General features: G+C 37.0%; 2 protein-coding genes and 1 pseudogene across 6 annotated transcripts; 2 read left to right on the top strand and 1 right to left on the bottom strand.

Moving 5' to 3' along the window:
• Window positions 1–550: 550 nt before the first annotated feature.
• Window positions 551–12,082, bottom strand: EMB2279 (pentatricopeptide (PPR) repeat-containing protein). 2 transcript variants are annotated; one of them, XM_088708260.2, is made up of 10 exons: window positions 10,815–10,936; window positions 9,055–9,192; window positions 8,715–8,906; window positions 7,177–7,258; window positions 6,899–7,090; window positions 6,687–6,800; window positions 2,732–2,822; window positions 2,499–2,656; window positions 1,316–1,747; window positions 551–967 (listed from the first exon to the last, which is right to left on the bottom strand). In XM_088708260.2, the coding sequence occupies exons 2-10, from the start codon at window positions 9,105–9,107 to the stop codon at window positions 605–607; spliced, it is 1,677 nt and encodes a 558-aa protein (XP_088564386.2). In that variant the 5' UTR covers window positions 9,108–9,192; window positions 10,815–10,936; the 3' UTR covers window positions 551–604. The 2 variants fall into 2 exon arrangements, with proteins under 2 accessions (XP_088564386.2, XP_008807161.4); XM_008808939.6 differs by lacking the exon at window positions 9,055–9,192 and having other exon boundaries at window positions 10,815–12,082.
• A 535-nt stretch (window positions 12,083–12,617) lies between these two features.
• On the top strand, window positions 12,618–15,133 carry LOC103719632 (putative UPF0481 protein At3g02645 pseudogene; annotated as a pseudogene).
• Window positions 15,134–17,794: 2,661 nt separating this feature from the next.
• Window positions 17,795–26,712, top strand: LOC103719613 (protein CHUP1, chloroplastic-like). Of its 4 annotated transcripts, XM_088708430.2 has the most exons (10): window positions 17,795–18,103; window positions 18,589–18,995; window positions 19,064–19,292; window positions 19,524–20,361; window positions 20,459–21,439; window positions 21,530–21,661; window positions 21,749–21,930; window positions 22,076–22,187; window positions 25,171–25,314; window positions 26,360–26,712. In XM_088708430.2, the coding sequence occupies exons 4-10, from the start codon at window positions 19,558–19,560 to the stop codon at window positions 26,438–26,440; spliced, it is 2,436 nt and encodes an 811-aa protein (XP_088564556.2). In that variant the 5' UTR covers window positions 17,795–18,103; window positions 18,589–18,995; window positions 19,064–19,292; window positions 19,524–19,557; the 3' UTR covers window positions 26,441–26,712. The 4 variants fall into 4 exon arrangements, with proteins under 4 accessions (XP_088564556.2, XP_038985697.3, XP_026665241.4 ...); XM_039129769.3 differs by lacking the exon at window positions 18,589–18,995 and having other exon boundaries at window positions 19,529–20,361; XM_026809440.4 differs by lacking the exon at window positions 18,589–18,995.
• Window positions 26,713–27,499: the final 787 nt, after the last annotated feature.

The raw sequence follows: 27,499 nt of genomic DNA, 5'->3' as shown, positions 1-27,499 counted from the left end.
CACTTATGATCATAATTTTTCCAAGTTTCTAAATTAAATCAGGTTTTGTTTTTTTTTTTACTAACACTAGTATTTGATGTGTCCTATGCAAATGATTTATTTAAAACACTAGAGCATTTGAGGATTGGTAATGATTCCACTGATCAAAATTGTTGGAGTAAATGGAGAATGCATATTGATTAAGTTGGTAAAGTTAATAGCTGTTGGATATTAATGACTTGGATTTGATCTAGCCCTCACCGCAGTTTTGGCTGGGCTTCTTCTCCTGTCAGTCGGGTAAAAATTGCAAGATCGGACAAAAGAAGAGAGAGAAAAAGAAACAAGAAACAAGAAAGTTCAGAGAACAAATACAACAAGATTCTCCTCGCTTAATTTCATGCCCTTCACTTTAAGTTATATCAGAGGAGTGCATTTGTGCAAGTATGATCAAAGGAATCCACTGAATTCTGATTGGCAATTGGCCTCTAAAGGCATTCTTGCACTTGCTACTTGCTTGTCCATAATTACGAACAGGTCTGCAAAGAATCACATTCATTTGACAAATATATGGTGACAGGAAAACCTCTTCTTTTTAAAGCTTTGATTATACATTACATGGCAGCATTTACCGATCATTGGGCAAGTCTGCAAAAGTTGTTACACAGGAATCAAGTTCTGTACAAGCATTCAAAAGATTGCGGTACACTGGGTGAGGGTGATCAGTTTCAGCAATAAGGTCTTTGAGCTTATGATATAACCTAACAATGGTGTTCTTTTTTAAGCAACTGGATTTGCTCTTGAGTAGATTTAACCATGACTTCTTGGAGAATGCGTTCATCTCAATCTCCTGATGTACGTCAATGCAAGAGATGGCTGCCATAGGTTCATCTTCTGTCAATTTTATGCAAAATCTTTCTTTGATGATAGGTGGCGGCGGTATACGACCAAAATGAATCAGGTGCTCCCATGTCGTCTCCAGTACTTGCCCCTGAAGTATGATGAAAAGCAGTTCTGATAAAACCATGATATGATGTTCAATTTTTTCTAAGATAGTAATTTACTCAATTGCAGCAGCATTTGAATGTAAAAGATCAATTTTAAGCAGAAAATAGTGATCAATGAAAAAATAATGGAACGAAATAGAAATTATGAATAGTTAAGGAACCAAACATAATATATGACTTTGTTGCATTTAAAAGCCAAATCTTTTAGTTAGCGAAAAATGCAATAAAGTATTTTGAAGGTTTTAGTAACTCCGCAAGTATATAAGAAAACTAAAGTTTGTTCATGATGGAGTCAAAAATAGAAGCAGAGACAAAATGGAGCAAAAAATCACCTTTCCAGCTCTGAAAGCATCGAGCACCATATGAAGATGCCTTCTAGTGTCAAAGTGGTATCCATGATGCAGCATTTGTTGATACGCATTCTCAAAATCATGCCAATTCTTTGTTTTGGCACATGCTTCCATCATGGTATTGAATGTAAACTTATCTGGTACAACCTTGTGACTCAAATCAGTTTTTCTGGTAATATGATGGCTGCCATCCAAAATCTTCTCAAACAGATCCTTTGCTTCTTCAAACATGTCATGATCTATATATGATTTCAACATGATGTTGCATGTTACAACGTTGGGTGAGCAAAATTTATGCATTTGATTAAAGATATATCTGGCATTTTCAATGCTTCCAGAGTCCAGACAGGCTTGAATCAGTCCGGTGTATGTCACAACTAAAGGCTTCTTCGCAACCTTGCATATATTGTTGATCTGCAGAAAGAAACACAAACACCAGTTACAACTTCTTTCAGCTGTAAAATATGCATAATCATAAGGTGAAAGTCATACCAGCATGTCCAAAAATATTTTTTTTATAATAGTAATAACACAAGCAGTAGATAGTGGTCATAGATTTATTAAGATAAGCAAAAGTACATCAATGATTGTGGTTAAAAACATCACATATTATGTCACGTTCAAGTGTTCAAGGTAATGTGTTGTCTGTATAATGTAATATCTGTGTAAGTATATAGTTTAGGCATTTATTGCACCGACAAGTTACATTATGTCGTTTTCAAGTGTTAAAGGTAATGTTGTTGCATGTATAATGTAATATATGTGGAAGTATATAGTTTAGGCATTTATTGCATTGACGAGTTACATGAAGGACCATGGCATCTTTCTAGTTGGAGATCATTGTATCTTTGCAACTTGTCCTATCTTCACTCACTTTCAAGTACCACAAGACAGGGAGTGGCAGTTGTCTCCACTAAGACACGACACAGCATCATGAGCTGATGCTACAATAAAAAATATACAATACTTGAAGGGTTGCAAACTTGTCTTCTATTTAAACCATTTTACCAGTCATTTATGTATTTCTTTGCAAAGGTAACATATTTAGTTGCTGCTAAGAAAAGATTCTTGCAAACTACAATTGTAGACGAGGCAAGATAAAGCTATGGGTGAACAAACTTGTCCAATATAAGCAGCATAAAGCATAAATACATCACATACAGACCTGGAGTAGTGCTTCTTGGCATCTTCCTGCGCTACAAAGACAACGAGCAAGGTCATAATAGAGACTAGCTGAACCTACAACCCCACGTCTTTCCATATCCTTTACGGCTAATACAGCTTCATCTATTCTCCCTTCTTTCCATAGAGTATTCACAAGAACTGCAATAGAAGTTGGGCTCAATAATGAACTTAGCAAGTAAAATCATAAAAGTTTCACTCAATAGTCACCAATACCTTTGTAATTCAAAGCACCAGGAATAGAAGACTTTTCCACTTTCCTGAAAAATTCATGCACCAAGTTGTACTTGCCACATGCAAACATCACCTGCTCAACAAGTTACAGAGAACTATAGGTTGATAAGATTATTGAAGAAATTCACTGAAAAAAACAATTTTATTTGAAGTTGCAACCCGCCACTACGTCAAGATGAAGAGTGGCACCAATAACAAAATAAAATGAATAAATGCCTAAGTTTCTTGGTGCCAATAACGATCTCCACAACAAAAAAAAAAAACATTTTTGCAATGGAAAAAACCGTCGCTAAACTCATAAATTCTGCCACTCAAACTTTTTATGATGGTTTGTACAACTTTTCTCATAAACCTGCCACTATAAGTATAGCAACAGATTAGCGACTATCAGTATAACCATCACTAAAACCCATAACAGCACCGGTCATAACCGTCACTAGTTTCTTGCTTTTAATGGTGGTTAGTAGGCTTTTAGTGATGGTTTTGTTTGTTCCTAATTATTTTCTTTTAGCAACAGTTTTTTAAGTTTTCGCAACACTTTTTCCTCTGTGGTTTTTTGTAGTAGCAGTGTTTTGTACCTTTAGCAATGGTTACTCCTGACTCTAAAGATTTTTGATTGCCTGTTTTTTGTGATTCTGCTGCTGCTATAATTTCTTTCTAAGAGAGTTTGAACTACCAATAAATCTATCTCTAGTTTACTTATTTACTTTTAGTAGCATTTTTGACCATTGGAAAAGGTACATATTTAAATTATTTTCTTCCAATATCCTTAAACACCGTGAAAATGACATAACAATACATATGTACCTTTGAACATCATTCATCTATCTTATAATAAAGGAGGGAAAAAACATGTGACAGTTCTATCCATTTTATGCCACAAACATCCACAACATTTAAATTTCTGTTACAACCAAACTTTCTTCTAACATAAGAAAAAAATTGAAAGAAATCAATTATAAGCCAAAAATACACCAAACTCTGTACACCACAGAGTGTCTCTTCATCTGGGCTGTGATAGGAAAGGGCACTTCTAACAATCAACAACTCCTATAATTTGATATAGACCAGCATGTCTTGTCCATTGCAGATGACAAGGAGCCAGAGTGCAGAAGATTTTTTTTCACCTTATTCTTTTTTTACCTTTGTTCCATTATTTTCTGACTACTCTACCTTTATTTCATAATTACTCTCTTTGTCTCTCTGCACCTTCTTTCTTCCTGCTTCTTTTTCTCCTCCCCTCTTTTTCAGTTTTCTTCCTCTAATTATTCTGCCTTGTTCAGTCATCAGTTCACAGGAAACCAACTAAATGTTTGCATGATGGTCTAATTTTATGAAAGAAGCATTCTGTTCTACTAAGCATTCCAATTGGGTTAGCTGAACTACAAATGCAAGGTAAATTCTATTTATGGAGAGCTTAGGTCCAGAATAGCAAGCCCAGCACTATGGGAATTCTGTTGAAAACTCATGCTGGAATACCTTTGCATCAGTTCATTTAGATATAGTAAGTAGAATTGTCTCGAACTGATATGCTCAAATAAGAGATAGAATTATCCAAAATCTGGGACCAGAAAATCCGATCAAGGAGATTCCTCTTCATACTATTCAACTTTGGTACTGATTGTATATTTGTATCTTGATTGGGATGAATGAGAGAGCTTTTCACAAGTCTTATGGAAGAAAACAGCTAACTGATGTATCATGTGTATCAGGAACAAGCTTTTTGTTCTTGACATCAGAACTGCATTGCATTCTACCCATCAGCAGTCTTCCTCCTGTCATGAAAATAAATGCACAAAAAAGCACAGTATATTGGCTGAATGTCATATTTCAAAAAATTGCTTGACTTTATCAGCACTGAATAGCTTCATAGACATGACTGCAATTTTAGTGAAGAAATTATGAACATCTTTACCAACTAAGTGTACACAACCACCTTAAGTTACGCCAATTAAAATATCTCAAATCTTTAATACTCACCTCTTCCACCACCTTCATAAAATTTCACAAATTGTGAAATTATCCAACTGCCACCATGGGCTATCCTCTTGCATGGCAAGCCTATTCATATCCATTGCAACTTATGAAAAAAAAAATATTAAGTTTTTACCAGCTTTTTGTCAATCAAATTTAAGTACCCTTCCTCCTGCCCCACCCAAGTCCTCAAATATAATCTTTGCAAAACTTCATAACAAACTTTCCTTTGAAAAAGTAATCCTCAAATGAAAATATGCCATTTCTGTTGTTTTCCGTCACACTTGAAGAAACACTCAAGCTCATTCTAGTGTAGCATTCTCATCCATGCTGCAATCTAATATAGTTCTAGCTCAATGTTCTAATTTAAACAATGCTGGCTATAGATATGTCCTGTAAAACTCCCTTAAATCACATTGGCATGCTGCACCAGATTTGTGAAGCACATATACCTCCATTCGTTACTTTATAATTTATTTTAGAATTAGTAACTATATCTCCCATCATTTTGTAGAATAGATATAATTCCAAGGCATTTTTCTTGGCTGACAACTTTAATGATTATCTTGAATAGCTGAAGGATCAATGAATATGATATTAGACCAAGGTTCGCAATTTTGGTACCGAACCTCAAACTGGTACCATGCCGGTACAGTGTTGGTACATCCGGTATGAGGATGGGTTCAACCTACTATACTTGTTACGCCCCCCATACCGAGTATTAGTTCCATAATAATATGGTATGGAATGCATGGTACAGGATAGAATACATCGGTTCTGTGAACCTTTCACTAGACAATTCCTGAATACTAGGTCTTTCTTATTCTATGGCAATGGTAGAGAGGAAAACAACATCTTGATCCATTAACCAAAACAGTTTCCACTTTAGCCAGTTTCTTTTAAATGGAACTTTTAGTGCTGTCTATATAATCATCTAGTACATGTTCACTATTTACAACCATCAAACAATCTATGCAATGCTATGTGAATGCTCAGTTCATATTGATAAAAGACTATATAAATGTATTCTCTCAAATCCTTCCATTGATTTTTAGGCTGGCAACATAAAATGACTGCTGGAAACCCTGATATAGAGAAACAAGTTTCCATGGGTCTTTTCGCCCATCTTACTCTATGATTTATCACCTGCACTGAAAACTTAATGGTGTATCTCAAAGTTGACCTTAACCAGCAGGACTTTTCTCACATTATTCAGGGTCTGCTTCATCAGTCTGAGCATCATAAATCAACTATTCTTTGGTAACTACATAATTTTGTAATTGTAAGAGAAGGCCCAGAGTCATTGAAATTGATATCATAGCTACAAAACTGGTGCATAGGATTCAATCTGGGTAATTGCCGGCCCAAGGAAAAGGATTGCTAAAACTAAGAGACAAGCTATGAAAAACTAGTGACATCTGGTCATGCATGTAGAGCAAACTAATCAATTTAAACATAAGACTAGAAGCCATGAAAGCCCCCGTGGCCTGATCAATCCTGAGCAGAATTTCAAGTCTAGAAGAAGCAAGCTCGGGATCATAATAAGCATTTACCTTATACACACTGATCTGAAACATGTTCTGTGATGCATTTTGAACCAAATTAAAGATCCCACAAAATTGTTTCCAATTTTCTAGACACAATAAGTATTTCAGCCGAATAAGGAAAATTTCAAGGGAATTTAAATGACTTGTTAAAATATGACCAATATGGTGATATAGACCAATGGTGATAAAAATATGATATATCATCAATTTCATTTGCTAGTTGTGGTGATATTGTTGGCACTGCAAAATGTAATAGGGAAGGAATTTATTGCTGATTCAGTGAGTTAAACACATAAACCTGTATTCCTGACAGGCTCACAGAACCATGCCACTGTCTGCATATTTGAATAAGTGTCAAATGATTTCTTGAAGATCAATAGATATTAGGAAGAGAAACTAGGGGATATTAAGTTTACCTCCATGGCAAGGCCATATGTTGTATTTGAAGGCTTTATACCCTGCTGCTTCAATTGCTGCAACACCCAGAATACTCCTTCCCATTGCTTCTGCTGAACGCAAGCATTTAAAACCTACAATGATGGAAGATATTCAGTTACTATCTTTGACCGGTAATGAAATAAATTTCAATTTATATTAGACATACAACTGTATGTGTCAGACTACTCACAGCATTGTATACAACAAGGTCTGGTTCCAACCGAGGATCCCACTTCTGGAGAGGACCCAGCTTAAACTTCTTCTCTGGGGGAGCACGCATGCAATCAATGACATCAAATAGTTCTTTCATAAGACCCGCTTGCCCAAGTGTGACAGCAATACAATGGTAAGCTGCAAGGTCAGGATATGAAGATAATTCTTGCTGCAAACAATTGAAATGTAATTACTATAGTTGTAAAAGTAAATTGCATCTAAAACACTTGAACTGACGTGGATAAAATGTATTACACGCATAGCATAAAATATGTTCAGTGCCTCAATAGGTTTCTTTGCCTTCCCAAGTACATCAAGTACCGTTGTATAAATATATCTGTATAACAAAAGGAACAGTCAAAATCACAACAATCATAGAAGGATAAAAGACTTTGCTAAAAGATAACGGAAGAGAAGAAATGCAATGAATCATGGTGTAGAAGTATAAGTTTGGATCATGGTTCGCCAAACTATATTGAACCACTCGATTCAAGGTGTACCAATACCGAATTGATGCGGAGCCGGGGCTGTTCGGTCTTTGAAACATGGCAAGGAGTGAACCAGGCCGAACTAGTCAAACCCGGCTAAACAACCAGTTCCACCAGGTTTTGGGCAATATTAATCAGTTCTGTTTGGTTTGCCCCAACCTAACCCCTGACCCAACCCTGCTTTCTCCCCCAATACAATCCTTCGATGCTCCCTTTTTTCTTCCACCTCTCTCTCGATCCGTCCTTTTCTCTCCTTATTTCTCTCTCTCTCTCTCTCTTCTACGAGGGACCCACAAGCACGCCACCCCTACCGACATGGTCTGCTGAACCGGCCCATACCGACCAGTTCAGCACATACCGTACCGATACCGATCCTCACCGGTATAGTATAGCCACATAAAACGGTTCGAAGCCGGAACCGAGCGGGGAAGAAAAAAGAAGAGAAAGAGGAGAAGAGGAAGAAAGAAGAGAAAGAGGAGAAGAAGAAGAAGAGGGTTTGACGTACCTCGGGCCACCCCCCTCCCGAGCACCCCGACGCGCGTGCGGCCCTCCCAACGGTTCCTTTCTTGCTCGCGGGAGAAGGGGGAAAGAGAGAAGGAGAGAGGGGAACCACGTGCGGGGCAGCCCGCCTGCGCGGGCACACGCAGGGAATCGCTCGTGCCCGCGCGCGATTCCACACGCAGGAAATCTCGCTCCTGCGCGGTTCCCTGCGCCCGTGCGCAAGTCCACGCGGGGCCGCGTGGGCATTTAATGCCACTAAAACGTGGACGCGCATCGGCCATTTTTTTTTTTTTGTGGTTCCGGTTCAGCACCGATACCGGAGCTCACCGGTACGCTGGTTCGGTCGGCTCGGCAGATAGCCGATCACCTGGAACCTTGTCTACCCCTCACGACCTCTCTCTTTTATGGCGATGGTGCTGATATGATCAGAAAGAGCTATGATCGAGCACTTCTTCCTCCTTCAGTGCTCCTTCCAATGATGATCCTACTGGATGAAGCCTGTCATCAAGCCCCTTGGAATCATCATCTTCAACACCTGCAGGTCACCCCTTCCTCTCCATCACATCTGCTCTCTTTGGTGACTCCCTCCACCACTACCCATGAGGATTTTGAGGTATCGATACTTGACAGGCATGGTCTTGCATACCTTGTGTCAGCAAGGCTACCAACCTTGTACCTAACAGGGATGGGTCACAGTACCCATACAGTGAAGCTTGGTTTGAATACAAAAGACTGAATAACCATCTCTTGCTTAACCATCAGCATGTTTGCATTTTCCTAAGAATATAATGGGTGAAAAAATACCTGCGCTTGTAGGACTTGAATCTTTCACGTGATTGAAGCCATTGAACAACCTGTAACACTCGCCTCCAGTTCCCAAATGCACCTAATATCTGGACAACCCTCAAGATAGAGTGATCTGAGAATTTGAATTGTGCACTATGCATCATTTTGGAGAATTCCCACTCACGCATATTTACATCTGTAGCATTCAACCTATGACAGTAAAACACTGCAAGTTAAAGCTCAAGTAAAGTCAATAAAGTTGAGATAATGCTTTGGAAATGACATGGAAAGCAAGACCTGAGGAAGAAAACATATACACATAAATACATACATATCATAAGGAAGAAACACATAAAACCTGTTTTCAAGAGACAACTTCCACCATTTAAGAGTGTGTTTCACATTCCTCATGTGTATGCAAAAGATAGTTCCATGGGCATCCCACTAGCTTTTTCCATTGAATTGGTGAATAAGGACAACATGGAAGCAAGAGGACCTAATTATGCCAGATAAATCTTAGCATTCCCAACAGGAAAGCCCAAAGGGCCCAGCATCACATATCACTTAAGCACAAAACAGTAAAAACCAATAAAGAAACTGAATGCAGAACCCAATACTCAAGAACCCAGGATCAGGATGAGTGGCAGCTTGTTCCATGTCGAATTTGTCAAAATATCCAAGGATTTAAAAACATATTTCAGTTTGAAATAGTTTCCACATGGACCCTTCTTCTTCCTCTTGCATTGGACTGCTAATAGGACACTTGAGTTGACTAAACAATGGAATTGTTGTTTAAGTTCGATATATGACAGCTTGACTTAATATCTATCAACAAATAGAACTTTCCTTCATGTAGCTCAACCTGCTCAATTAATTCACTGATGACAGACCATATAAAGGCATGTTCTGATCATAACTCTTGTTTTGCATATGTAAGCGGTTCAAATTCATAAGGCAAGCTGTAAGTACTAGACTTCTGGTTTTCAAGAAATACATAAGATAAAGAATAAGCTGCCTTCATTAAAAATCAAATACATAATCCCTCAACAGAATTCTTGTTAGATCCCAACTCAATCCAGATAAACAATGTAACAAACAAATAGAACTCACAGTGAGAAGAAAAACAGAATGAAAGGGAGAAAGAAGAGAGCGGCAGGGTTCCTATTTGTTTTGTGTTTCCTTGAAATTGGAAAATTTCAGCAAGCCAAATGTTGATTGGTCTTCATGGTAACAAAATGAAGGATTGATCTGGGCCAATGTACGCCGTCTCCGCACTGGGATTCATATTAATGCCACCCTGTTCTTGTATTGGTATTGCCCAGTACGGGGCCGATTCGGCATACGCCCCCCCCCCCCCTCTCTGCGGTATCACGTACCAGCACCGAATCAGTACGATATGATACGCTCTGTACTATCCGTTTCGGTACGGTATGGCGTACCTTGATCTGGGCCAAATCATATGAAATTGAGAAAGAATTATATTTTACACTACATATCCTTGCCTATTAAAGGTGGCATATATTCGATAGCATGAGGAATTTGGGTATTTTAATAAAATAACTTAGAAGACTTACTAATGTTAACTGCAAATAATTACTGGATTACTCAATATCATGCGCCCTTTTGCAGATTTCAGCACATCATTTAATTATTTGTGTTGTCTGGATTTTAGCTAAACTATTTTCCACTCACATGTTATAATAGATAGGTTAACTTATTCAAATAGAGAAAATTTGTCTAGCCTCAATATATGAATGTAATAATCTTCAAAAGAAAGCTAAAATTACCACCTAGAAAGTTAGGAAGAAATAAGATGAAGAGCAAATGTTTAGAAATTTCAAAGTACCCTACAAGTAAAACAACTATAAGATGACATTAACTGGATTTTATTGTGATACTAAACAAACTGAAGAGAAAATGAGGAAGAAAATGCTCACTTAGTCTAAAAGTACTTAAGACCAAAAGATGTCAGCACATTCATGAACATTGACATATAACTGAACTAAATTAAGATGCTTATGTGACTTAACCCCAGAAGTTTCAAACCCCATCAAATCAAGGAGACCAGTATGGAGTAGAATATATGTTCAACAACAAAGGATAATTGAGAACACCTACTTCTTTGCTAGCTTCTGGATTCTCTCTTCCACTTCCATCCGCAAAACTCTTGGCCTGTTTCTGACATCAGTGAATACCTCGAAAGTCTTGAAGGCAGCTCTGTCCTCAATATCAATGTCATCAGAATCACTTTGAACAACCTTATCAGACTGCACAATAATTTTACCATGCATCTCACCATTTTTCCTTGTTCCCATAGTATCACCATTAATCTTTCTAGACAAATTATAATCTCCCTTTCCCTTTGAATCATTACCACTTCCATTGTTGTATAATTTAGATCTACTCTTATCACCACTTTTTCGTACATTTTTCTTCTCCAAAAGCCCTTCCACTAAACCCCATCCACCACCACTACTACCACTTTGAACAACAACATGCTTTTTATTCCTTACAGATACCCTTACATCCTTTGATTCCTTAACCCTTGTTCTGCGACCAATCTGCCCTCCAGCCAAGTTTGCCTTCTCCCCATTTTGTCTTTCCTCGTGATCAATATTTTCTGCTGCATTATGCGGTTTCTCCTTTGATCTAACCAATTTCCTCTTTCCTTTATTACCAGCCGCTCCAATGGCATCCTTCCCTGTTGATCTCTTCTTTGAGTTATACGCATCCACATCACCAATCAATTTCTGATTCCTACCCATTTTAACCGACTCCATGACCTTCACATAATCATTGAATGTGGGACTAAACTTAAACTCGTTCTCGAGAAGCCGACTAGGAGTCGACGGGGCTTCGATCTCTCCATTCGCCAAAGCATTGGCCACTCTGAGCTTGGGTTTTCTCACATCAAAATCCCAACTTTTGGTCACCCTCAAAGAATTTAAGGTGTTACTGGAAACGGGTCTGCCAGAAATCAAAAACCCGTGACCAGAGCAGGAATTCAACGGAGAACCGGAGAAGAAAACCCTATTCCCTTTCAAATTAAAAACACCGATTTGCCCATTTGTCGTCGTTGTCGTCATCATCATCTCCTCCGGAGCAATTCAACAAGCTCAAATATGAACTCAAATAAGTACGAAATTTCGATCCAATAACCCTTTCCGATCCATACCGATGCGAAAAATCAATAAAATAACAAATATTGGGGAAGGGAAATCGTCAGAAGTAAACGGAAGAACTGTGAATCATTTTTAGACCAAACTCACGGATCGATGCTTCTCCCCGATGCTTTGGCTCCAGGGCGAAGAGAGAGAGAGAGACAGAGGGGGGCAAATTCGAGAGGTGCCGCTGCTGGCCCTGCTGATAAGAGGTGATGAGATCCGAGTCCATTAGTCTAGCTTGGCCAACCAGATACGCTTTGGATCCAAGGCTTGGATCTAGATCCAACCCATCACATAAAAGGTTTGAACTAGATTACGTCTCACAGAAAACCAGATTCTACAATCCGGATTTGGAATTTTGAACTAATTTTTTTATGTCAAATCAACTTTATTCACATTTATTTTGGCCAGATCCAAGTTTATAAAATCCGCATACTTGACTTGATCCAAAAAACGGGTACTAATTTAGGACCCATATTTAATCCATGAGTCAACGTTCACCTGTGAGGGAGAAAAAAACCACCACAAGATCTCAGCAAAACAATGCTTCCAATATTCAAGATACTTTAATGCCAAGCCTTAACTAAGCACTAGTTCAGTTTCACTCGATTGCCACCCAACTCTGTCTATCTCATTTATTTTCTAAATGCTCCTATAAACGTCTTCCATTTCTCATTTACTTTCTAATTGTTCTTATAACGCCTTCCATTTCATCCATGTAAAAAAATCCATCTTCTGCTATTCTATCTCTAATGACAAAGGTGACTGTTTCTCTATATATCTTTCTCCATCGCTCTATCCTTCTCTCTCTCTCCCATCATCCATGCCTTCAGATCAAAACCATTCCTTAGATGAGTTCCAATGGGTCATTCGCATCCGTCGAGTCCTCGAGGAGGAGTTCGAAGATGATGATGATGATGATCATCCCATCACCATCACCACTGTACCAAAGCCATTACTTTGTAGTAAGCCAGAAGCCTACACCCCTCAATACATTGCAATAGGCCCTTACCACCACCGCCGTGAAGAACTCCATGACATGGAGAGATACAAGCTCTCTGCAGCCAAAAGAACACAAAACCAGCTTTCCAACCTCAAGTTCCAAAACCTTGTCGACCTCATTGCCAAGCTTGAGCATCGGATTCGAGCTAATTATTACAGGTAGATATTTACCTTTTAATCCAAAAATTAATTATAAACTAATTCCTTTTTCTGTTTCACTTCTCATAGATAAATGTCATTTAACTCAATTATGTTATGCATGTTTTGCTTTAAAAGCAGCAGGAGCAGAGATGTGTCCTGCAGACTTGGCTAGAATAGACTATTTCAATTTGACATTGGATTTGGCTCCCTAAAAATAATGAGCTAGATTTGTCCAAAACTTAGACTAGAAACCGGCTTCATATGGACATAGCTTGAGCTAGGCTTCGATCGACCTCGCAATGGTTGCAAATTAACCAGTTGTTCATGAACAACTCAAGATCAACTTGATAACAAGTTTGTTCATGAAAGAAGCCAAGCTCAAGCCCCACCCAAAGGTTTGATTCATGATTAAGCCAAGGCTCAAAATTTTATGCTTGCAAAAAAGAAACAAAAGCTCGGGATCGATAGGCATTGATAATAGACTCATTCAAGCTTAATAAGTAGGAAAAGAACTATTCTTAAATAACTGCAATTAGGCTCAAAGTTCTGTTTAACTCGACCAGTTTGTAGCCCAAGGATTGATCCACCTGCACCATAAATGCACAATAAATCAAAAATAGCTATAAATTTAGTCTGTTCTATATGACCAAATAGATTTAAGGGACATAAATAGATGTTTAAAAGAAACAGCTAGCCAGTATTAGAAACTATGTACATTAACTATTGAGGAATTAACCAAAAGATATGTGACTCAGATTTTGAAACAAGAGGTGGTAACTCCTTCAATGCTCATGCACACTTTCATCACTCACAGGTACCTCAACTACAATGGGGAGACACTGGCGTGGATGATGGCGATCGATGCCTCGTTCCTGCTTGAATTTCTCCAAATTTATTCTGTCAATGAAGGCAACACCTTGCAAAGATTTTCTTCTGCAACGCCTCGTTTGATAGACTCTATTAGGAGGACATCGACGCGTAACATGCTACTTCGTGACATCATAATGCTAGAGAACCAAATCCCACTTTTTCTATTGGAAGCAATCTTAGAAGTGCAGTGCTCATCATCTAAAATTGCCCATGAATTACTACACTCTATGTTGGTTGGATTCTTAAAGGATTTGTCTCCTTTGAAGATGATAGAGAGCTCCTCATGCATCAGTATCATTGAATACTCTCACTTACTAGAGTTCGTCTACTACAACTTAGTCCCCAAGATTGAAGAACAAATTGAAACCAGTGAAGAAACTGATCATGATGAGAAATCACATGAGAGTGCTAGTTGCATCAAATGGCTTGCTGGTGCAACTAGAGATTTCATCTCTAGCAGAGCTAGAGCCTTTGTCTTCGCAATTATCATGTTCTTAGTGAAGCTCCCTTGGAGAATTGTATCGAGTCTGCCGATCCTCTCGATCCTAATGCAGCCCGTTGAGCACCTCCTCTCCTTTGAAATGAATCAAAACTCCGAACCAAACAATGAATGTCCAAATCATGGTAACACTACATCACCATTGCTCGAAGAGATTGTGATCCCTTCAGTGACAGAACTCAGGAATGCAGGCATAAAGTTCAGTCCCACTAATGGAGATCTATCAACAATTGATTTTAACACAAGGACTGCAACATTTCGTCTACCAGTGATTACTCTTGACGACAATTCTGAAGTTGTTTTGAGGAATTTAGTAGCATACGAGTCTTCTGTTGGGTCGAGACCTTTGGCCTTGTCGCGATATGTTGAGCTAATGAATGGAATCATAGACACCATGGAGGATGCAAAGCTGTTAAGAGAAGGAGGAATTGTATTAAACCGTTTGAAGAGCGATCAAGAGGTTGCTGAGCTTTGGAATGGGATGACAAGATCGATCAGGCTAACAAGGGTTCGGACTTTAGACAAAGTTATTGAAGATGTGAACAATTATTATTGCAGCAGGTGGAGGGTGAAGATAAGGAGGTTTTTGAAGAGATATATAGTTGATTCATGGGAATGCCTTGTTTTCTTAGCTATTATTTCATTCTTCTTGGTTATGTGTTTGCAGGCCTTTTGTGTGACCTATGGTTGTGCTCCATGGTTCCATGGTAAATGAGCTAGGCTATGAATTAGCAACATACATGCTTTGAAGCAAAAAGTTGGAGCACAGAGAAGGAAAGAAGGTACCAACAACTAAGACTGCCCAAGTTATATCAAAGTCTTGGTGAGATCTAATAACTGGGGATTCCAAGGATTCCAATTTCCAAGCCTAAGCCCATACATATTCAGCAACTGATAAAAGGAAAGAGGAATTTGCTGTGTATAAAACTCTTGGACTAATTTAAAGGAGTAATACATAAAACTTTGGTATTGGTGGCCAGTGTACAACTTCAGCCATTTTTAAGCTTCCTTATATTCCTGGCCATTGTATCTAGAATTGGTGATTTATACCCCTCCACTCATTTCTCTATCATGATAGAGTTTTTCATCACTGTTTACGCATTTGGAAAGGTCATATTTCCCCCTCATCTCATAAGCATGGCAACTCTCTTGATGTCAATCATGATTTAGAATGGTGGGTCACTTATAATGATTTTGACTATATAATGTGTTGATGTTCCGATAGTTTGATGCATTTTTATTTAGACGCAGGGGATGGCGTTCAATTGTTTAGATATTATTTATGAATATCAATTATTTAGATTTTTATTTTATAACCACGATTATTTAAATTTAACACCAGGTTTAAAATTATCTCTTTACTAGTATATTATAACTTTTATATATACATATGTACACATAAACGTATATATGTACATGTGTGTGTGTAATGCACTTGAGTGCGGTTAGCCCCACATGCTTCCTAGTAGAAATCAATTATGTATATTTTAAAATAAAAATAAATATGATTGATTGTGATTTATAGGATACAAAATGTCCGGAGACCAAAATTCATTTATTTTAAAGGTCTTTTGCATACACATCAAGTGAGTATAAAATAATAGTATTAATATACTAGTGAGCTAAAGTATGTTATACATTATATAATTTGCAAATCTAAACTATTGATCCTTATATAATACTTTAAAACATATAAAAATTAAATTTTAGTTGATTTGGATGTTTTTAGATTATAGATCAAATGAAAACTTGTTATCATACTATTAAAATTATTTACTTTTCATCATTCAATGTATGGGTAAAGGATCTTGAACCTATATGATTTTTTGTTTCTAAAGTTTTATAGATTTGTGTATTACGGCAGAATAGTTATATACTTTTATAAAATGATAATTCAAATAGGTTTTCATAAAAAGTGCGCTCAAGTTTATGCCAGAGAATTTATAAAGGATAAAGAATATATAAATAAGTTATAGAAATCTTAACCCGATCAAGATGCATAAGCTAATGTTTCAATAAGACTAATATTCTTAAAATGATGGACCCCATCTATCATTGTCATTGCAACTACTAAACAAAGACCATCATTTGCATAGTCCACTCTAGGTTGAGTTATAAGATCTTAGCTATGATAATAGATGATATACTAGAAAACAAAAAAAAAACATAGTGATGCTTTTTACTCAAATCATTGTTAATTAGATAAAAAATAATTTTATAACTTGCATATTTTGTATGTTTAATTTTTTATTTAGATCAATGCAAATTTATTTTATGTCATAAAAACTCTCGGAATTGGCCAGGAATAATGATAATATAAAGTTTGAATATTAAATAGGGTAAAGAAATGAAAGAGTTCATATATTGCTCCACTTTGGGCCCACACTTTAAGTATGGAAGAGAAAATAAAAACAAAAGAAATATAGAGATAGAGCTTGCACTTAATTATGCTATAAAAGAAGGTGAAAAATATATGCTCCCTACCATAAATCCTGCTTTCTTTCTATCTTAGAAATTTCTATTTCATTGCACCTCTTAGTAGGCTTAAACATATTTTTGATAAAATCAAAATTAAAATAAAAAAGAATCGCAATGAATAATAGAGCTCTGTGATGTGCTAAATATGTATCTTTTTTTCTCTTATATATGGTATTTTTTTCCTCCATCTCAAAAATTCCCTATGAATCCTATCTCTCTTTTTCTCATATATGCTCCTACTAGGCTCTAGCTCCTATCTCCTTTTTTTTTTTTTCTCTTCTTTATTTGTATGCATATACAAAATATTACACTTTATTTAGGTTCGCAAACTTCTTCTTCCACTCTTAGTTCCTATTTTAATGATCATTACTATAAAACCAAAAATAAAAAGATCAAATCTTATATTACTCAAAAATAAAAATAGTCCAAGTTAAAGCAACTGTCCAACCATGCATCATGTGATTTTTTTTTTATAGTAGGTAAATAAACCCATCATACCATATCCACACACAAATTTTCCTTCCCATCTTCCTCTAATCACAGGCACAACTATGTTGTGATTTCACAACCCCTCATTCTTCCCCTCTCAATTCATATTTTAACAACCATTATTTTAAACCCAAGCAATGAACTTTGGAAGTATCACTTCTCTTAACAAAGATTTGTGTGCGTGACTCTCAAAGCACCTTGCAAAAGGTAATTAGCCTGCCTTGCCACTTGCTAGTTGCAACCGAGGCATGTCCAGGCTACCAACTTCCTACATGATCATTTTCCGAATCTTTCATAAATTCTCACCGCAGAACCCGACCGTTGGTGCATTGCATCCACAACTCCTATGTCCCTACGGCTATAGCCTTTCAAATTTCAAATTTTCAAACTGGGTTAAAAAAAGGAGGACGCTTCCCCAGCTTTTTTTTTTTCCTCCATTACGTCCCCAATTCCCAGGCGCACAAAAGCCTCGAACTTGGAGCGTCGCGTCTTAAAATCCGCTCACAAGAAGACGAGAAACCGGCGAAGTCGAGAGCAAACAAAGAACCTATCGGTGTTCCAAGGTTTTATAAGGGTTTTAGAAGCTCGAGACCTCAGTGAGGTTTTTGCTTCTCAGGAAGAACAAGGTTGCGGTCTTGTCTTCCGTCTTGGCTCGATCAAAAGCTCGATTTCCAATAGAAAAATCGTAGCCTTGCTCGACAAGATTTCTTGTTGTATCTTGTTCTATTGTTTTGGAGCTTGGAAGTCGAATTTATAATGATCAGGTAGTCATTTCTTTCCATTTTAAGCATTTAAGCCCTCGATATAGGTTCAAGTTTGAAATTTTAGCCCTTTGGGAAGCTAAATGGCTTCGCCTCTCTGCTGTTTTTCTTCACTTCATGAGCCTCTCTTCTGTCTTCTGTCTTGGCTTGATAAGAGATCGCGATTTCCGGTAGAAAAAATCACAGCTTTGCTTGATTTGTTTAGAGTTTTGGGGATTTGAAGGGATTCATTGTGCTATCTTGTTCAAGTGGTTTTTTTATTTATTATTATCTTGGAGCTTGGGACTGGAAAGATAAGGCAGTTATTATCTTTCCTTTATGTCATTTTAAGCATTTAAGCGCTAGATATGAGTTAAATTTCGAAATGTTAGGCCTTTTGGAAACAAAAGGTTGCACCTTTCTGGTGTTTTCCTTCATCTCTTTAGCTTCTGGTCTGTCTTCCATTTTGTCTTAATCAGTAAACGTGATTTCCGTTGGAAAATTTGTAGCTTTGCTCGAACGTTTCAGAGGCTTCTGGGGCTTTGAAAGGATTCCTGTGTTCTGTCTTGTTCATGTTTTTTGGAGCTTGGATCGGAACTTCCACAGAAGATAAGCCAGTTACCTCTTTTGAATGACTTTAAACATTTAATAGGGTCTAAGCCCTAGCTCTGGGTTAAGTTTTAAAATTTTAGGCTTTTAGGAAGCCAAAAGCTTGCAGTTTTATGGTGTTTTCCTTCACTTATTTGGTAGCCTTTTGGTATGGAATGCGAGGAAAAGGTCCAAATTTTCGTTTTCAAGGATGAAATTTTGAATCATTCATGACTTCAATGTGCTTGTGTTTTAAGCCATGCTCTCATTTGTAACTAGCTATAACCCAATGATTTGGATTTGGATCTCAAGACTTCAAAATGTCCAGGTTGTAATCTTAAATGTACTTTGTTATTAGACTGAAACAAGAACACTGATGTCATTTATATCTTGCAGTTTGGAGAACAATAGTTGAGTTATCTGAGCAATGCAAATGCTTTGCCGTGCTGCTGTCTACCATTTATTTTATGCACAGTTCATTAGATGCAGAGAAAGAAGCCCTATCATCTTTCAGGGATTTGCAGTTTAAAGGCCATTCCTCATAGCACTTAAGAGCTCCAAAGCTTGGTCTTCTTTCATTTTCCATTCAGGAATTGTTCTTTTTTAGTGATCTTTTAGAAACAAGGTAATATTCTTATGTTTCTACTTGTCTTGATATTAATATGGCATAGTAATGGACTTAGAGATTAGTTATTTGGCTATCGAAATAAAGTTAACATTCATGGATCATCTATTCATGGGTCACTCTCCCTTAAATTTGCGGAAATCTATATGAACTGGGTACACATTTGAATGATTTTTATTTTTATAAAACGCCGCTTACCACTCAAATCATTTGGTCATTTGTCGTTTGAAGTTTAGGATGGTGGCATGAAGACATTGGGACCAAAATGAGAGAATACATTTTATCTGATAAGAGAACCAAGCCGTGCAAGTGTTCTGAGCATACTCACACTGTGAAGATTCATGGGAAAAACAATGGAAATCCTTTGAAGCCCAAGTCCACTTCCTTATGGGGATCCCAAATTGTGAAAGGCTTCACGAGTGATAAGAAAACCAAACAGCAGACATCAGTTCCTAATAAGAAGCCACCACTTGCTTGCCCAGAAATCTCGAATCAAAGAAATCAATTACCATATCATTCTCGTGCTAAACGATCTTTTATTGGTGATTTTCCATGCTCAGCCAATGCTGCTCAAGTTCATCCCCATGTGTATGATTGCCATCGTATTAAGTCCCCTGCATCTCATGATCTATTTCTTGAGCTAGATCACCTCAGAGAACAGCTAAGAGAGTCTAAGGAGAGAGAATCAATACTACAGTCTGAGCTACTACATTATAAGGAAAGCCCAATAGTTTTGGAGTTTGAAAAGGAACTTGATATCAAGAGGAATGAAATTGAAAATCTTACCAGCAGGGTCAGTTCACTAGAAGCTGAAAGAACAAACCTTTCGGAGCAAGTGGCCTCTTTATCCTCTACAATAGAACAACATGAAGAAAATTCAAGTTCTAAAGGGAGTTTGAACTCAGTATCTGATCTAACTGAAGAAAGAAAGACATCTTATTCAAGTTTAGAGATTGAAGTTCTTGAACTACGTCGTCTGAACAAGGAGCTCCAGCTTCAAAAGAGAAATCTAGCATTTAGGCTTTCTTCAGCTGAATCACAACTTGCGTCTCTTGCAAAAGTTACAGAGGTATTGCTTCTATTACAGTCTTCATCTTATAGTCATTACGGATGTGGTTTCTTTTACTGAATTGATTTTGTTGCCATCATTATTTTTTTTTTTACAGAGTGACATAGTGGCAAAGGTTCAGGCTGAGGCATCAGTGTTACGGCACACAAATGAAAATCTAACCAAACAAGTTGAAGGTCTGCAAATGAGTAGGCTGACTGAGGTTGAGGAACTTGCTTACCTCCGATGGGTGAACTCATGCTTACGCCGTGAACTAGGTAACTCAGACAAAGCATCAAGGGAGATTGTAGGTTTAGATGATGACTTTAGTTATCAGAACTTGGTGAGAAATGTTGATTATCAAAACTTATCATATTGTCAGAGCACATCTGTTGCCAATGAAATACACAGCTTGAAGAACGATGGTCTTGTGAAAAAACTAATGAACTGGCCTCAAAGTGAAGGAGATTGCCGAAATTTAGAATGTCAAGGTATCCTAGATAAAGACTGGATAGAAGCCCAAGAAGGTAGAAGCCCTCGGAGAAGACATTCTATCAGTGGACCAAGGGGATGCGTAGAAGAGCTGGCCATTAACAAGAGGAGGCAATCTGATGGTTTTATTTATCCTAAAGAATTGGAAAATGAAGAAGCAGCTGGTGGAGATAACCGTGCAATGAGGGACACCCACCAGCTAATTGTTCAGAAATATAATTTAGGTGGTATTCAAAGTCCAAGATTATGTATAAGCAAACCAGAGCCATCGAAAGTTGCAGCTTTGGATGTTGAGAAGCGGGCACTGCGAATTCCTAATCCTCCCCCAAGGCCTTCTACTTCTGTTTCTGGTGTAGATAAGACAAATGGGTCAGTTCCAATTCCACCACCTCCACCACCGCCCCCACCTCCTCCACCCAAGTTCTCGAAGAGAGGCACAGGGGTGATGCAGAGAGCACCTCAGGTGGCTGAGTTATACCATTCACTTATGAAGAGAGACTCACGAAAAGATTCTATTACTGGTGGCGTTTGTGATGTTCCCAATGTCGCAGATGTTCGTAGTAGCATGATTGGTGAAATTGAGAACCGTTCTTCGCATTTGCTAGCTGTAAGAAACTCTATTTAAGTATTCTATTCCTGGTCTAACCATTTAGTTTATTCTAAAGTTACATATTGAGTTTCCAAGTGTTGTGTTTAGATAAAGGCAGATGTTGAGACTCAAGGTGAATTTGTGAAATCTCTAATAAAGGAGGTGAATGATGCTGCCTATCGTGACATTGACGATGTAGTTGCATTTGTAAAGTGGCTTGATGATGAACTCGGCTTCCTTGTAAGTACACTTAAGAAAGTTTATTTTCTAATCTGGCGGTTGCAACAATCTTCTTAAGTACCTGGAATGCTTTTTATTTCCATGAAGGTGGATGAGAGAGCAGTGTTAAAGCACTTTGATTGGCCAGAGAAGAAAGCTGACACTCTACGAGAAGCAGCATTCGGATACCGTGATCTGAAGAAATTAGAATCAGAAGTTTCAAATTATAAGGATGATCCTCGTCTTCCTTGTGATGTAGCACTAAAGAAAATGGCCGTGCTATCTGAAAAGTAAGGCCTTTAACTATCAGTCTACACATTTTAGTTGGACCATTCTATATATAATTCAGAATGTATGTGCATTTATGTTAAACTCAAAACTAACTGTTATTTGTTTCCATATGAAACAACATGACTCCTGCTGTTCTAATATTAGAATGGAGAGAACTGTTTATAACCTTCTTCGCACAAGAGATGTGATGGTGCGCCACTGCAAGGGCTTCCAAATTCCAACAGACTGGATGCTCGATAGTGGCATCATGAGCAAGGCATGTATAGTCAAACCTTAATACTTAATTTAATTCAATTTTTGCTACAATATGCTCAAACCCTTATGAATTCTGTTTTATTTTTTACAAATTATTGCAAGTAATGCCTAATTATTTTTACAGAAGCCAATCCATCAAAAGGCAATTGTGGAATATCTTGTTAAACAATAAATTTACAAATTCAAATTGCAGTTGCAGCAGTGCAATAAAAATCTTGCTAAATTATTTCAGCACTTTTATCACAACTTTATTTTTTTTTCAAAACTAATGTTGATAATTGATGTATACTATCAGAACTAGAAGATCTTTGGTTTTGAGGGCCCTGTAATCTACTCAAATATTCGGAGTTCTAAATTTTGCTATGCTTCTTAGGAAAATTTTTCTTACAATATATGTGGATAAGATGGAGTAAGAACCATTGCCTGATTTATTTTCCATATTTCTCGCAAGGTAATGTAGGGGAATGATAGACATGGTCCATGTTTGTGGATTCAACCATGGTGGCATCCACATTTTGTTTGCTAATATTGACAAACTATAAACTTTAAGCTTCTGATAGGCATACATAAGGTAAAGGGCAGATTTCGTATAGGGTTAAATAATTATCTATAGACATGTTTGCCATCCAATCAGATTAACTAAGCGATCCATTGTGATTCTTTCATGATTATTTGAATTTAGATATAAGGTAACTTTTTTAAAACTATCAAAACTGACTTGGTGGGTCACCATGAGGAGATAACATCTGGAACATATTGGCCTATTCAAATCCTCTGCTGCTGAATGTTTCTTATCTATTCGTAGATTCTGTGATGACTATTTTGTCATTATTTGGGAAGTTGCATGCTTAATTACATAAAATTGTTGGAATTGAGTTGATGTGGCAATACAGGGTATTAACTTCCTGAAAGTATTGCCCTCTTCATTAATAGTGCTCCTGATTATTTTTTTTTCTCCTCCAGTTCTGAGATGAATAATTTGGGGCTGTTTTAGAGATCATAGTGTAATTAAATGAAACTCTTCAAGTTTGATTCGATATATTGACTTCTTGAAAATATTGTTCTCTTTCATTTATAATGCTCTAAAATATTTTTTTCTTTTCCTCCCATTCTATGATGAATACTTTATTGCTGTTTTTGAAATCATGTAGTTTAATTAAATGGAACTATAAGTTGGACTTGATATGTCAATATGAGAAGGTAGCTTCTTATAGTTATGGTTTTATTCATTATTTATGCTATTTAATGTCCATTATTTTTTCATTCTCTTGGGAATTAAAAGAGTTAGGTGCATAATTTCTGATTTCATTTGGCTATTATAGCTGATATATAAGCACCTAATCATATCTTTCCAAATGAAGAAGGCCTTAATTGTCATTCAGTATCGATACTCACCTAACACAATAATAACTTCTTGTTATGTATCTAAATTCTTGTGCCTTGATCTTTTGTATGGATCATTTCCTTCCTCTTAATGGATCACCGAGCATAACATGGTTTCAGCATTTCACTTTGCTCTTTCTTGATCTTGATGGGCAACACTCCTAGTAGTAAAGGTAGAACGGAGCCTTTGCATTCTTCAATGAAGCAAAAAGACTTAATGCTGTCTCAACATGAAGAGTCTAATCGGGACTCTGCATAACAACAGTACAATAGATTTTCCAACTCTAAATGGATAAATTTTTCACAAGCTAAATGTCTCATCTTGTGATTTATGTTCAACAAACTTTTGGGTTTATTTATAACACCGCTACAAGTTTAGGAGGAAAGATTTTTCCACTAATGTAAACACTAATTATCCAAAACAGAACGACCCTATTCTTTTTTATTTTATAGTTATTTAAAAGGGTGAATAAATGTTTTGGAGAAGATATGACATACAGATACTTTTTCAATTACTTAAACTGAAGAAAGGTGTTGTTGTTTTTGCTTTAAACTTAAGAAAAGTGCTGTTGTTTTTGCTTTTGGTGTTTGAAGTGCTTCAAAACAACACCACAAAATCCTAATTTTCATTGTTTTTTTTTTAAAAAAAAACTTATATTACTGGTCATTTTCTAATGAAACTACCATACTGAAACTCATTTACTTTGGACCAAACAAAACCGAGATTAAAACCTTGTTCACAATTGATGATCCCCATAAATAAAACCATGAATGCTGAATCATGCAGTGAAGGTTTTAGAACATGTGCACCTAACAATTTCTGCTGTCACTTTATGAGCATCATTGTTCTCTATGGTCTCAGCAAGTATTTTTATGGCAGGATGTAGTGATGTGGTTTGGTACTCATAAGTTTTTGTCCCACTAATATAACTATATGCCACGGAGAATTTCATTGGTTAACAAATTTGGTCATTGGAAAATGAAAACTACAAATATTTGAAATCACAGAACTACATATATCCAGATTGTAAAAGAATATGCTCTTTTACTTCTTTGGCAGTCTCTTGGACCATTAGTCATATATTATATGCTCATACTTTGTCCCATACAAATTTATTTTTCTACATGGTTGATACAATCACAGTCCTTATTGTCCCTATATCTGAAGCTATCGAAGAACACTATTTAGTATCTCGTAAAATAGAACCCACATACACAGTGCAAACCCTAACATATATATTTAGTTTGTAGCTAGGATTTGTAAAACACATAAGAAGACCAAAAGCAGAGATGGAGGTTTCGAGCTCTTCATTGAAATTATGCTGCATTGTTCTTGTCAGTTCTAATCATGTTCTATCGTCTATGCTGATATTGCCATCTGACAGTTGTTGTTAAATGAGCAAATCTAACATTAGACATTGATATTTAGATAACATCAATGCTAATATCCTTTAATCATTAAATTTACAAAGATTTGTATGGGCAACATTTGTTCAAACCCTTTGTATTAGTCCAAAGGGTCGTGTCCTCAGAACTGACAAGATAATATTTAATATCAATCTATTTGCTTCCATCTGAGTTCTTTAATTGGTTGCCTGCAGATAAAATTTGCATCAGTTAAGTTGGCCAAGAAATACATGAAGAGAGTAGCAATGGAGCTTCAAGCTAAGGGAGCAGCAGATAAAGATCCTGCGGTGGACTATATGCTACTTCAGGGAGTGAGATTTGCTTTTAGAATTCATCAGGTAAGTAATGAAAACAGAAACAACTGGAATAACCAAAATTACTACGTGAACTAGACGCTTCAGCTAGTTTGGACAAACATGATTCTTACTAAAGTTTAGCTCCAGTGATCTAGTGGAACTAATTAAAAGGAAGTGACTATGTTCTTATTTTATTCCCTGCAACATTTCAAACATGCCAAGGTCATCTATCAGAAAGATTTTAATTCATGGTTAAGTGGTTTTTTACTTGAAATGTTTGATCTGAAGGTGTCTGGATGCTATAAATATTATCTAAAGATAGTAAATTATGGCGCAGCTCTGGTAACTGATGTTTACCCAAGATAATTGAAATCACATGCACTATCTGATAATTACTGAAGCGACAGGTGATTTGGATTTCTCATTCTTAAACGTTTCAACCTTTGCCTGTCTCCTCCCCCACCCCCCCTCATGCACTTGCACACGCGCAAGGCTCCTTTCTCCTCCCACCCCTGTCCTCAGTTCCTAACCTTGCCATGCCATCCTAAGCTTGTCTGAAGGTTAGGCTTGCACCGTGTTATAATAAGCATTCATTCCACTGGTTAAAGAATTGATGTTATTGTGTTCTGTTAGGTTTTGTTGGATAGGAAGCAAGTTTAGAATCAAGAAATTTGTTCCATTACAAATGAATTGCTTACCTAAATATAATCTCAACTGATCTGACCTTGTTATGAATTGAAATGTTGAGATTCACTTGTGAATATCGATCATGTAATTATCATGCAAAATTTGGGCCCAACACGAAAAAAAAACTGAATCAAATTATAAGAATAAGACCATTGTTTAATGGGAATAACTATCCTAATTACTGGTGATAAGTGTAAATGCGATAAATTTTTATGCATAGGTGATATGGCTTATCAATCAATAAAACGTTGAGTCTGTCGTTAGATCTTTATATAATTCCACTAATGTCCAAATAGCATATGTTGTCTTTGTTATGCTTTCCCAGTTAGTATTCATCCAAACATGATTTTTTTGGTGCACTCGGGATCTGCCAATAAACTTTTTTGATTCTACTCTGCAGTTTGCTGGAGGATTTGACGAGGAGACTATGTATGCCTTTGAGGAGCTGCGGAACCTTGCACATGTCAGAAATAAGGCATAGAGCAAAGAAGGAAACGGAAAAAGTATATAATTATTGGCTTACCTTCTCAGTAAGCATCACATAGAATCAAATATATTGCAGCATTACAGAGTTCTTCTTTGTATGTTTGTGGTGTGGAGTTCCAAAGGTTGTTTGTGTAAATCGTTTGTTGTTGCTGTCCTCCAAAGGAAGAATCTTACTGCACTTGGTGCATATGGCTGATATATGAGACTTCATGGAACTCCAAGTTGAACATTTTGTGTGGCTATCATAAATACTTCTGTATGGAATTCTGAGTTATACTATGCCATAATTTGCCAAGGCTCCATAGATGGGATGCCACCTGTCCCTGGGTTGATCGGGCCAGGCCGGAGGTTGTGTTCGGGCTGAAAGATTCTAGGGCAGAAGTTGGGCTAGGCTGAGCTGATTGAAGCATGTAATCTCTTTGTTATTAAACTTAGACTTAGGTTTAGCTGATGGTACCCATCCTGCAGTCAGCTTGAAAAGAAGGTTCCAAACAGAACTCAAGTGGGTGGCTAAGGTCCCTCATTCTCATCCTTCTTCGTTCTTCTCGGGTCCTTCTTAAGGATTCCTCCTAATTCAACCTTATCGACGCACATTCTAGGTGAAAAAGACATCAAATTAAAGCTATACTAATGAAATTGATGATGACTATGCTTTACAAAACTCTTGATCTAGACTATCATGTATCTCAGTTGCTTTGATGGTTGAAATGCTTATTCCAAAACCGTGTCTTAGTCCAAAGCAGCTGATGATCACCTTTTTTCTCGTGAAATCGTGCGACGGTGTGGTAGCTGGCATGGAAAAGCAATTGATAGAGATAGGTCATCCTTGGAACCAAAGCAATTGATAGAGATATGTCACCCATGGAACCATATTTTTTTTGGAAGACCGAAATCAGCTATATAGCTTAATTTAGTTTTCTTGCGAATTGTTTTTTTTTGTTTTCTTTGACTTCAAAGGTAGCCAGATCTCTCTAGCTTTGTAAGGGACCTATAACTTACAAATTCCTTCTTTCATTGAAAGAAATAATAAAGCTTCTCTTTCTATATAGTGAAT

This window comes from Phoenix dactylifera, chromosome 12 (genome assembly GCF_051530095.1).
Source record: "Phoenix dactylifera cultivar Ajwa chromosome 12, Ajwa_hap1_PhDact_Kaust_v1.1, whole genome shotgun sequence".
NCBI classification, from domain to species: Eukaryota; Viridiplantae; Streptophyta; class Magnoliopsida; order Arecales; family Arecaceae; genus Phoenix; species Phoenix dactylifera.
Note: the sequence above shows the minus strand (reverse complement) of the source record. Positions and strands in the feature narration are given on the sequence as shown.

What these genes read in the sequence shown, in the direction of transcription:
- EMB2279 (XM_008808939.6), bottom strand. Translation starts at nt 11,788, where the DNA reads ATGATGATGACGACAACGACGACAAATGGGCAAATCGGTGTTTTTAAT. An exon ending in ACCTTGTTGTATACAATGCT is followed by an intron (nt 6,801 to 6,898) that starts GTGAGTAGTCTG and finishes CCATCATTGTAG; the next exon opens with GTTTTAAATGCTTGCGTTCA. An exon ending in GCCAAGAAGCACTACTCCAG is followed by an intron (nt 1,748 to 2,498) that starts GTCTGTATGTGA and finishes TTCTTTCTGCAG; the next exon opens with ATCAACAATATATGCAAGGT.
- LOC103719613 (XM_039129769.3), top strand. Translation starts at nt 19,558, where the DNA reads ATGAGAGAATACATTTTATCTGATAAGAGAACCAAGCCGTGCAAGTGT. An exon ending in GTTCTTCGCATTTGCTAGCT is followed by an intron (nt 21,440 to 21,529) that starts GTAAGAAACTCT and finishes TGTTGTGTTTAG; the next exon opens with ATAAAGGCAGATGTTGAGAC. An exon ending in ATAGTGGCATCATGAGCAAG is followed by an intron (nt 22,188 to 25,170) that starts GCATGTATAGTC and finishes GGTTGCCTGCAG; the next exon opens with ATAAAATTTGCATCAGTTAA.